The following is an 11,885-nucleotide window of genomic DNA, read 5'->3' as shown; positions in this document are numbered from 1 at the left end:
GAGTGAAGGAACTAAAACCTGGCACACAGCATGCACCACCACCTCGTCACATGAATCCGCATCCCAGGGCGCGAACATGGGCTGCCCACAATTGGCACTTGATTATGTTTCTTTTTTTTGAAATAGAGTCTCACTATGTTGCCCAGGCTGGAGTGCAGTGGCACAATCACAGCTCACGATAACCTTGAACTCCTGGGCTTAAGTGATCCTCCTGCTTCAGCCTCCTGAGTAGCTGGGACTATAGGTACATGCCACCACGCCTGGTTTTGATGCCATTTTGTACTTTGCTGTTGGGAATCATGTTCTCACGGTTTAGTGGGTGAAGGCCTTACCACCAGCCAGACTCCAGCACCCCAGGAGCAGGCATTTGCTCACAGTTTTAAGAAATCATACCCTGATTTGGTAGAAATGGCTTAAACCTCCCAGGTTATCAGAGAGAAATGAGTGATAAGCAGTTTCTCAGCTTCTCTTTGCTGCCAGTGGAGTTGTGTGGTGTGTCTTCTCCCTGTGGGCGGGCTGCAAGGTGGTGTGGGAGCCAGGACACCTGGGCTCTAGTTCTAGTCATGCCTGAATTGCTGTGCACCCCTGGGGAAGTGAACCCTGTCTCTGGGCTCCAGCGGGGGCGGACTGGCTGGGATTGCTGCCCGCTGGGCAGTGAAGTCAACCTCTGACCACAGGAGGCTAGGGGGCCTGAGAGGGGAGCTCCTGCGGCAGGCTCCCAGCACATCAGTTCTGATGAATCCCCACACACTGGAAGCCTGAGGCTGAGGAGGGAGACACACACCTCCACTCACTCTCCTTTGCACCTTAGGGCTTTTCACAGCTCTACGGTTACCAGCGTGGCTTAGAAGCCAGGCAGAACAATACCTGTACTCTGGGCAGGGTATCTCCCAGTCCTCAGCCTCAGTTTTCTCATCTGTAAAGGGATCAGGACATGGAGGTACTGTAAAGCTTAGGTGCCGTAATACTGGACTGTGTGCCAGGCACCATACTGAGGACATCACACTTGTGGTTTCACTTAACCTCTCCCTGGAACTCAGTTTTCTCATCTGTAAAATGGGATAATAACATACCCTAAGGGTTTGACTCGCTAAGAGAGGGGATGCAAAGTGCTTAGTGCAGGCCTGGCCCGCAGCACAGGCTCAGCAAATGATGGCTTACACCTGAAAAAGGACTGGAGGCTCTGACTGGTGTGTGTGGTGGATGTGACACGGGTGTGCAACATGCTGTGCTTGGTGGCAGGTCACACACCACACATGGAAGGTACCGGATTCTCTTGCTGCCCACTGGGTGGTAGAGTCAACCTCTGTACACAAGGTAGAGGCCCAGGTGGCTAACCCCAGTGTCCCCTACCTTGCCCTGTTCTGACTTGCGAATGGCTCCTGAGATGCTGGGAGACCCAGGAGTGGAGACAGAGTGCCCTTGGGAGTCACGAGGACTTTGCCCACGGTGGACCGGCCTGGACGGTTTCCACAACTCCTCCCTCCCTGCTTTCCTTCTTTTCTTGATACAGGGTCTCACTCCGCTGCCCAGGCTGGAGTGTAGTAGTGCAATCTCAGCTCACTGCAACCTCCACCTCCTGGGCTCAAGAGATCCTCCCACCTCAGCCTCCTGAGTAGCTGGGACTAAAGGTGTGCACCACCACGCCTGGCTAATTTTTAACTATTTTGTAGAGATGGGGTTTCACCATGTTGCTCAGGCTGGTCTTGAACTCCTGACCTCAAGTGATCTGCCCACCTCAGCCTCCCAAAGTGCTGGGATTCCAGGCGTGAGCCACTGCGCCCGGCCCTCCCTGCTTTCCTAGCTTCCATCCTGATCTTTTAGATTGCAAGTAAAGTTCCTCCTGTGCTCGAGACTTCCCTGCAGCCTCCACCTCACTTAGGATGCTATCCACAGCGCTCCTAGCTGCCCTGAGGTCCCCTGGTCCTTGATATACCCCTAGAGCTTCATTTCCTACCCACAACCCCACAATGGCCTCAGAAGTCCCCATGCTGCCTCGAGCCGCATCGGCCCCGGGTCCGCCACCCTCATTCCCCCGGACTCCCAGGTCCTGCTGTTTCTAACCGCGTTCCATAGTACCTGCTCTGTGAGCAGAGCACTTGCTGGAGCAGAAATTCTCACACGGCCTGAAAGGCATCCAGATACATGTTGAAATGCATGAGAATGGTTCTTGGAGATCTTGCCAAAGGGTGCGGGGGTCACCCACAAAGTGTGCTTGGTGCTGGACAAGTGGCTGTCACTCAACAGTCAAGGAACTAAATGGAATTCAAACAGCACCCTTGCATTTCTCCCGCCGCTTTAGGGTCAGCTCTTTTATTCCTCTCTGCCCACACTCCTGCAAATCAAGAGTCTCCTGAGAGGCAGAGAGGAATACTATGGAAAGGGCTCCAACTCCCTGTAAAGCTCCCTACATGCATCCTCTCACACTTCTATTACAAACAAGTATAGGTGCTAGGATAAGCCCCAATGTACAGATTCAGAGACTGAGGGTCAGAAAGGCCAATCATTTGCTTAAGGACACATAGCTGGTAAGTGGTAGAGCTGGAATGTGAAGCCCGGGCCACTGGTCTCCAGTTTCAAGTCAGGCTCAGGTCTGAATCCTTGCTTGCGAGCTTGGGCAAATGGCCTGGCCTCTCTAGCAGTTTCCTTAGCTGTAAACTGGGAATAACTACATTAGCCAAAAAGAGCCGACTTGAGGGCCAAATGAGGAAGGGCCTGCGGATGTGCTGGGCCAGTGCTTGGCCTGCAACGGCACCCAGTGGGTGAGCATTCCCTCACCTCCTTCAGGAGGGCCCCAGGGTGGCAGGAGGGCCCCCCTGCTTACCGCGCCAGTGCTCTGCTGCCGGGCGTCCAGGGCTCCAGCCAGGCCGTCTGTTGCTTGGGGGGCTTCGTATTTTACCCTGAAACAGAGACCACCCAGCCATTGGATACTGCCCTTACCGATGGCTGATGCAAGAACGGAGCAGGTTGGGGGGTACAGGTTGAGGGCTCCCAGCCTCCAGGCCTCCCTGCAAATGGTAGAAAGGGTCTCATTTCCTGCCTCTGGAAATTAGGATCTGACAAGTGACAAGGATCAGGATTGGCCAAACTCAGGAGACTGAGAAATAGCTCCAGTGCCCCTCGGTTCATGGAGAATCCCTGCAGACCCTTTCTTGAGCAGGTCTTGTTTCCTATTTGATAGACTGCGGTTCTGTACGAGGTTGTATTTGAACGGGGGATTCCATTCTGCTGCTGAAACACATCTGTAGACTGCTGGGTGAGGTGCCATCTTGTCTGGCACTGGCTCACCAGCACCAAAACGACCACCCATACTCCGCCCCCACCCGTCTCAGCAGCATGGGAGGCGGCTTGGTTACAGCTCTTCTAAATGTCCCCTGGGGGATGCCAGCCAGCCAGCCAGGCAGGGTGGGGAGGCAGGAACTGGGACGGCACGCAAGGCTGATGGGCTGGGAGCTGCAGAGGCTGACCCTGCAGCTGCTGGGCAGATGATGAGAGGCAAGGAGGGGAATGTTGTGTGTGAGGTTAAGTCTTCTGGGGAGCAAGAGAATAGCCCAAGTGAAAGGAGAAGCGGGCTGAGGAGAGGCAGCTATGGTGTCTTTCCCAGCTGCTGCAGGGGGGGTGTCCAGGGCAGGTGTTGGGGACCCAGCCCTGTTGTAGGGAAAGAGCCCTGTTATTCTCGCCTTGAACTGCGGCAGAGAGGACTTCAGCACTGGCTCAGCCCAGCTGTGAGGCGAAGAAGCCACAGAATTCTGGTCACAAAGGGGAAGGCCTGCGATTCCTGTTATGAACAAGGCCTGACATGCTAGTGAAGCTAGTGAAGCCTGGTGAAGCGGGGGCTGGTCTAACCGGAGGCTTCAGGAACTGGGACTGCATCACATTTAACTCTTGCAGTATCAACTTGCTTTCCAGGAACGGAGTAGGCTGCCACTGAAAGGGGCTTATTGAATATGACCCCCAGTTCCCACACAGTCATTTTGAAGAGTGCTGCTGTCTGTTCTGTCCCACCGGGGCAGAGTTTGCTGGTGGAGTGTGACCACTAGCTGGGGCATTCCCTGGTTAAATGGCTCCCATCCATGGCAAGTGGGCCAGTGACTACAGCAAGGCCCTGCTGGAAACAACCTTAAAGCCAGTGGTGGGGGAGGTGGGGCATCAGCTTGCTCAGTTCTGACCCATAGAAGGCTTGCTAACTGAGGGTCTGGAGGTGGCATGCTGCGGTCTCTAAGACATCCTTGGCGCATTGTGGGCAAGGCTGAAGAAGGCACGCCCAGCCCCAGGAACACGCAGAACCCGATGCTTTCCCTTCACTCAAAAAAACGATCTGCCCTTCCTAAGCGCTCCTCGCCAGCTCTGCCTTTCTTTCCTGCCCACACATGGCCCTGAAGCCTGGCTGTCCCCGAGGGCCACGCCTGTGGCAGTGGAGGGCCAAGCACTCCCCTGGAGGAAGCCTGCACTTCCTGCACTGGGTGGTGGCCCCTGGGCCTGGGCCTGCTGCCCCCCGCCCAGCGCAGGAGGTCGGAGGGTCACTCCTTAGGTGGTCCCAGTGAGGCTGTGGGCAGGGGCTGGACCTGGGCCACTGGAGTGACACTTGTCTAAGTGCTCCTTGTAGAGAAGGCCTCCGTGTACAGCAGCACTGACGAAGAGGGTAGAAGGACACCCCTGCCTCTGTGAAGGCCTGGCCAAGGCATCCCTGCTGTGGCTCGCCTGGAAGCCCTACTGCTCCTTGGCACTGAGTGGACGGGACTGGCTGCAGGAAAGGCTGACGGTGCCAGCTGTGGTCAAGGCTGGAGCAGAACCAGCGGCTGATAAGGAGCCGGTTTCCCTGCAAGCCAAGGCAGAACGATTGCAGGCTGGTGTGAAGTGGGGAGCCAGGCAGGTACAGGGAGGAGCAGGCTGGACACCAGGCAGGCAGAAAAGGCCAGTCAGGTGACCAGAGCTGGAAGATCCACCAGAAACATAAAGGGGTCAGCCAGGCAGGAGAACAAAGGGAAGAGGAAATGGATGCTCAGGTCCCTGCCTGAGCCTGCGGGATGTGTTCTGCCAGGGTGGAAACCAAGCCCTGGGGAGGGCCTGCGGGAGAACCAATGGCCTGAGAAGGTGCATGATGTCATTTCAGCTGTGCATAACTGAAGGCAGTTTCAAAGATGAAAATCTGATAAGAAAAAAAATCCTTCTCGTGCTCCCCCCTGCTCATGTTCCCTTCTGCTCATGCTACAATAAAATCAATTGCTTCTGTGTAGCCCAGTGGGCCCTATCACCGTCTCAGCACCCTGCCCCCTTCCCTGGGTGGTGATGGGCGTCTTTCCCAGCTGCTGTGCTGAAGTCAGGGCACTTCTCTCCCACCCTGCCTCTGAGCCTTTGCACATGCTGTTCCTAGTGCCTGAAATGGCCTTCCTATCACCTAGCACCTGGTCCAGCCCTGAGTGCCCTCTGCAGAGTTGCATGCCCCCTCCTCTGTGTCCACAGAGCCTGGCGCCCCCTCCAGGACAGCCCTTTGCCTTCGCAGCGGTGGTCCCGGTGTACGTCACACTCCCGTGAGACTGCAGGCCCTAGAGGACAAGCTCCCGGTGTGCTTTTCCCTGTCCCCCGGGGCCTGCTCCCCAGAGGAATGATGGTGCAACAGTAAACCTCAGCCAGGCTGGTGACCAGGGCAGGCGCCAGGACTCTCCAGTGTGGCCAGCAGTGTCGCCTGCTGGGGCCTCTGTGGAGGGGCCACCCGCCTGGCTGCAAGTCGCACCACATTCATTAGCTTGCCTCTGCAGGGTAGCCTTGGCAGCAACCCTAACTCCACGGCAACCGTGAGCTGCTGGTCCCAGGGTACCTGGGCTTAAAAGCACGGACTCTGCCCAGACTAAAGACGACACAGCTAACAGCTGGGGCAGCCCTAATGACCCAGCAGGCTGCAGCCTGTCAGATTTGACGTGGATTTGTGGGTTTGGAGAGGTTATCCCTGGGCTCTCTGGAGGCCCATTGACAAAGTTCCAAAAGACACCAGAATGACCTCTCAGGAGCTGAGTGGGGTCAGTGGGAGGACCCCGTAATCTAGACCTTTCCTTAGCTAAAAGAATCCTGGCAGCCGGGCGCAGTGGCTCACGCCTGTAATCCCAGCACTTTGGGAGGCCGAGGTGGGTGGATCACGAGGTCAGGAGATCGAGACCATCCTGGCTAACATGGTGAAACCGTGTGTCTACTAAATATACAAAAAAAAAAAAAAAAAAAAATTAGCTGGGCGTGGTGGCGGGCGCCTGTAGTCCCAGCTACTCGGGAGGCTGAGGCAGGAGAAGGGCGTGAACCTGGGAGGCAGAGCCTGCAGTGAGGGGAGATGGCGCCACTGTACTCCAGCCTGGGCGACAGAGCGAGACTCCGTCTCAAAAAAAAGAATCCTGGCTGCCCAGAGCTCAGCCCTGGGGGTCACAAGCAAAGGGCTGAAGAAAACATCAAGCAGACTTACAAGCCTGTATGGGGCCAGCTCTCCTGCAGGTCTTGGCAAGGGGCCGGACCCTGGTGGACACACTCAGGCCATGTGCCTATGCTGCGGAAAGCACCCCCTGAAAACGCCTGGTGCACAGGGAAGGGCAGAGCCCCAGCTCTGGGGCAAGGCCGACAGAACCTGCTTAATCTTCTCTGGAAATTAACGGTGGCTATGGAACAACAGAAAAAGACTTGACTTGAAAGTCCCTGAGGATTTATCAGGAAACTTCCCTGCTCCTGGAGGGCTTACTATGCAGTCCACAGTGCAGGGAAGAGGGGGCTGGGTGGAGACACTGTGTTTTGAAACCAGACAGCCCTAGGCTCCTAACCTAGTGCTGCCAAATATTAGCTGCTTGACCTGGGGCAAACGACCCTGCCCCTCTTGGTGCCTCAGTTTCCCCCTCTGATCAGACTGTGTAAGACTCTGGCATACAGTGGGTCATTAGATACCCCTCCCCCACCCAGTACGGCCTGTGAGGAATGCAGTCTGTCAACTGACCACAGGGCTCCCAGGCCATGCTGGACTGACTGAAGGGATCCTAAGGGGAGTGCAGCAGGGGCCGTATACTCTTCCTCATGGTGTGCCCACCATCAAGCCGGGTTCAAGGACCCCGAGAGAGACTTTCCCCAGCAGAGAGCCACCCCAACTGCAGGGGACCAAGGCAGGGACACTCACTCTTTCCGTTGGTCAGCCAGTGAGCTGCCCCGTGTCAACGCAAACATGTCAAACTCATCTTCCAGTCGACCAGAGGCCTCCAGAGACTGCAGGCCAGCTCTCACACTGCTGGAGCCCAGGTCTGCAGGGACAAAAAGGCCACCTGAAGGACCCATCCACATGCCGTCCTTGTGTGCTGAGCTGCTGCTGAGCTGCCTGCTGCCAGGCCCAGGGCTTGGTGCTGGGGAAGCGGCACGTGGGTGGGGGAATGTGCGAGGCAGGCCACCTGCTGGCTGTGGGGCTTTGGGCAAGCAGCTTCCCCTTTCCAGCTTTAGTTTACTCACCCCTCCTGGGGCTGCTGTGAGCATCAGAGAACAGGCAAAATGCTATCCACTGATTCTGCTAGGGGAAGTGGCTGGGCAGGAGGACAGTAATCAGATGGGTAGTCGAATGGTTCAAAAAGTATAGCATTAGTGATTCAAAATGGGATGCTAATGATTTCCTAGGGCTTGCCCTGAAGCAGACAGTAAATTATATTAAAATCTATCACAGTGATAACAGTGACAATGGCCAACTACTCAGCCAGAGTGCAACCTGGGCCTGGCACGGTCTAGGCGCTTCTCACACACGAGCTCCCTACTCCTGCTTCAGAGGAGGAAAGGGAGGCTCAGGAGGTTTAAGGAACCTGCCCAGGCTCACGCGGATGACGGAAGCCATGGAGCATTCGGTGTTGAGGGCCAATCCTAGGATGGTGGGATTTCTGAGATCCAAGGCGGCTCAGGACTTGTGGGGCTGCCAGGGGCAGTTACCCTGAGTGCCCCATCTTGCAGCAAGATTCAGCCTGGGACCCCAGCAAGGTGGGGTCTAGACTGACATTCTGCTGTGGGTGTATAACAAGGGCACCCCCCAAAACTGCAGGGGTGCCAACAGTACCATAATGTACCCTCAGCTGGAGCCGTCCAAACCACACTTACTCATTCCTGCCAGCTGGGATGAGAGGTTGCCGGTGGCTGCTGGCTCAGGGCCCATGTCGATCAGGTCAGCTGCCGGCTCAGCCTCACTTGGGGCCTGGTGGGAAGGGAGATGCCCTGATCATCCCCTCTGTCTACGGCTTCGTTCCTTTCTGTCCCAAGCACTGGGGCCTGCAGGCTTTGCCCAAGGATCTGTCACCATGGCTCCAGTAGCTAGGACTGGGCGTCAGGGGATTTCCTTCCTCCCCTCTGGCTCCAGCTTAACTGGACTCCCTGGGAGGTTGGGGAGACCCATGGGCATCAGCTGGTGGCGGAGCCTTATTTTCCTTAAAGGGACAGGGGCATAAAAAGTTAGAAGGGGATTTCTCTTTAGGCCTGGATAAAACAGCACCACCCTGTGTGGTTTACTGGGGGAGGGAGTTGAGAACGGCATTCCTTTTTCCCATGAACATGGCTTGATCTAATCACAGAAAAGAAGCCTTTTACCTTGGTGGTCTGGCCTGTTCGGAACCGTTCAAACCTACAAGATAGAAAAGACACGAGTTGGCCGGGCGCAGTGGCTCAAGCCTGTAATCCCAGCACTTTGGGAGGCTGAGACGGGCGGATCATGAGGTCAGGAGATCGAGACCATCCTGGCTAACAGGGTGAAACCCCTTCTCTACTAAAAAATACACAAAAACTAGCCGGGCGAGGTGGCGGGCGCCTGTAGTCCCAGCTACTCGGGAGGCTGAGGTAGGAGAATGGCGTAAACCCGGGAGGCGGAGCTTGCAGTGAGCTGAGATCGCGCCACTGCACTGCAGCCTGGGCGACAGAGCGAGACTCCGTCTCAAAAAAAAAAAAAAAAAGAAAAGACAAGACACGAGTTATGGAGACAGACTGAGACAGGCCCCTGCCGCATGGCCAGGAAGAGTTTTTCAAACCGTGGGTCTCAACATCAACACAGTGGGTTATGATCAGGGTGATGATACGTCTGGTGTGCCCTGGACAGATCCAGTTCATGCCTGCTGTCTCTGGATAACTAGCAGTGCTCCTCTTTCACTTGCAAAAGTGTCCCAATTTGGATGACCAATTATAAGGCAACCTTAGTCATGAGTAGCATGAAACAAATAAACAGGAATAGGGACAGCAAAGAAAGCAAATAGAACAGCAAAGAAAACAGGAATGCACAGGGCATGGTGGCTCATGCCTGTAATCCCAGCACTTTGGGAGGCCGAGGCAGGCGGATCACCTGAGGTCGGGAGTTCGAGACCAGCCTGACCAACATGGAGAAACCCCGTCTCTACTAAAAATACAAAATTAGCTGGGCATGGTGGCACATGCCTGTAATCCCAGCTACTAGGGAGGCTGAGGCAGGAGATTCGCTTGAACTTGGGAGGTGGAGGTTGCGGTGAGCCGAGATCGTGCCATTGCACTCCAGCCTGGGCAACAAGAGCAAAACTCCGTCTCAAAAAAAAAAACAGAAAATAGGAATGCATGGCACACAGTAAAGGTAAGGGCTGTTTCATGAAACTTGTTTCAATTACATATTTGTGTGTGTGTGTGTGGGTTAGTGGCTCTCTTCAGGGGTGTAAGAAAGATACATGTATCTCTAACCTTGCTTTATGGAGCTACTTAGGGGTCGGTGAGGTAGATTGAGGTAGATCGAGAAGACTTTAGTCTGGGGTCTGTTCGAGTTGTGGCCTTGTCACTTATCACATGACCCTGGGTAAATTATGTTCCTTCTGAACTTTAGTCTCCTTGTCTAGTATCTGCAGGCACCTGCCTCCCAGAAGTAGTGAGGCCCAAATTAGGACACGGGTATAAGTGACTGTGAACTTGAAAGCACTGGCAGACATTAAGCCTAATGACTGTGGGTATCCGAGAGTACCAGCTGCTACCAGATGGGGCCCCTCAGCCGGGTGCAGTGGTTCAAGCCTGTAATCCCAGCATTTTGGGAGGCCGAGACGGGCGGATCACGAGGTCAGGAGATCAAGACCATCCTAGCTAACACAGTGAAACCCCGTCTCTACTAAAAAAAATACAAAAAACTAGCCAGGCGAGGTGGCGGGTGCCTGTAGTCCCAGCTACTCGGGAGGCTGAGGCAGGAGAATGGCGTAAACCCGGGAGGCGGAGCTTGCAGTGAGCTGAGATCCGGCCACTGCACTCCAGCCTGGGCCACAGAGCGAGACTCCGTCTCAAAAAAAAAAAAAAAAAACCAGATGGGGCCCCTCAGTCACCTCACAGCCCAAACCCCAAAATGGCAGGGAAGAGGACTTTCATTCCACTGGGCCAATGAGCAGGAGAAGCCAGGCAGATGTGACCTGCAGGGCACCCCCTACTCTCCACTGATTTAGAATCAATCAGTGAGTGTCTTTTGATGGAGAATGACACACAAAATGAACAAGGGGCTGGAGGAGGCTGGAATAACTCGTGTCATTTATTAGACACCCTGGACTGCTAAGTGCTTTATAGGCACTGTTTCATGGACTCTCAGTTATGCCACAAGCCTCATTTTATAGATACAGAGGAGGTGTGATGGGCACGCAGTTTCTGCAGACTCAGCAGTCCTTCTTCTCTTTCCTTTTCTTTTTTTTTTTTTTGAGATGGAGTCTTGCTCTGTCACCTAGGCTGGAGTGCAGTGGTGTGATCTCAGCTCACTGCAACCTCAGCCTCCTGGGTTCAAGCAATTCTCCTGCCTCAGCCTCCCAAGTAGCTGGGATTACAGGCGCCCGCCACCACCCCCCCGGCTAATGTTTTTGTATTTTTAGTAGACATGGGGTTTCACCATGTTGGCCTGGCTGGTTGCAAACTCCTGACCTCAAGTGATCCTCCCGCCTCAGCCTCCCAGAGTGCTAGGATTACAGGTGGGAGCCGCTGTGCCCAGCCCTTCTCCTTTTGTACTAGCACCCAGTGCTCTTTAGAGGAACTGTTCCTCTCCCATTTCACATCATCCCAGTGGGGCTGCCATCAAAGGGCCCTCTCCCCAACCCCAGCTGGTAGGCACAATGAAGCTAAGCCAATCCAACTCTCTCTTGGGGATGTGACTTTTGAACAGAATGATACAAGGTGGGCAGGCGGGTGTGGTGGCTGGTGCCTGTAATACCAATGCTTTGGGAGGCCAAGGAGGGAGAACTGCTTGAGGCCAAGAGTTGGAGACCAGCCTGGGCAACACAGTGAGACCCCTGTCTCTGCAGAACAACAAAAAAAAGAAGAAAAAAAAATTTAGCTGGGTGTGGTGGTACATGCCTGTAGTCCCAGCTACCTGGGAGACTGAGGTGGGAAGACTGCTTGAGCCCAGGAGACTGAGGCTGCAGTGAGCTGTGATCATGCCACTGCACTCCAGCCTGGGTGACAGAGCAAGATCGTGCCTCAAAAAAAAAAAAAAAAAAAAAAAAAAAAAAGTGGGCAGATGTTTGTGAACAAGTGTTTGAGCTGATCCATTTATTGATGGCAGCACCCTGGGGACATGGCCCAGAAGTTTCTGCTCCTGAGACATTTCAGCTGCTCTGGGATCTGTCTTTCTTGCTCTGTTGGGAGATGTCAGTTTCACTTTTCTCTGGATTCTGAAAGTTACCCATTTAATAAAGATTATTATCCTAACAAATTCTTTTTCTGCCTAAGTTAGCCAGAAACATTCTGTGTAGCTTGCAGCAGTGAAGTCACTTGTCTAAGGCCCCAGACCCAGGAAGTGGTGGAGTGAGCAAGGACACACCAGGCCGGTCTGGCTGCAGGGCCATGCTCTCAGCTCTGACCTGTGACCATCTCCCAGGGCTGGACTTGGGCAAAGGCAGCAGAGCTAACCCCTGGGAGGG

General features: G+C 54.6%; 1 protein-coding gene across 11 annotated transcripts in view; it reads right to left on the bottom strand.

The window, feature by feature from the left end:
- TOM1 (target of myb1 membrane trafficking protein) overlaps positions 1 to 11,885 on the bottom strand; it is a 51,530-nt gene that overhangs the window by 9,263 nt on the left and 30,382 nt on the right. For all 11 annotated transcript variants that reach the window (XM_023222107.1, XM_023222099.1, XM_023222103.1 and 8 more), the window contains 4 exons: positions 8,581 to 8,614; positions 8,098 to 8,191; positions 7,145 to 7,265; positions 2,825 to 2,900 (listed from right to left, as the gene is read on the bottom strand). In XM_023222107.1, coding sequence (XP_023077875.1) covers positions 2,825 to 2,900; positions 7,145 to 7,265; positions 8,098 to 8,191; positions 8,581 to 8,614 — 325 coding nt within the window. The remainder of the gene's footprint in view (positions 1 to 2,824; positions 2,901 to 7,144; positions 7,266 to 8,097; positions 8,192 to 8,580; positions 8,615 to 11,885) is intronic.

This window comes from Piliocolobus tephrosceles, chromosome 19 (genome assembly GCF_002776525.5).
Source record: "Piliocolobus tephrosceles isolate RC106 chromosome 19, ASM277652v3, whole genome shotgun sequence".
NCBI lineage: Eukaryota > Metazoa > Chordata > Mammalia > Primates > Cercopithecidae > Piliocolobus > Piliocolobus tephrosceles.
This window is presented reverse-complemented; position numbering and strand designations above follow the sequence as displayed.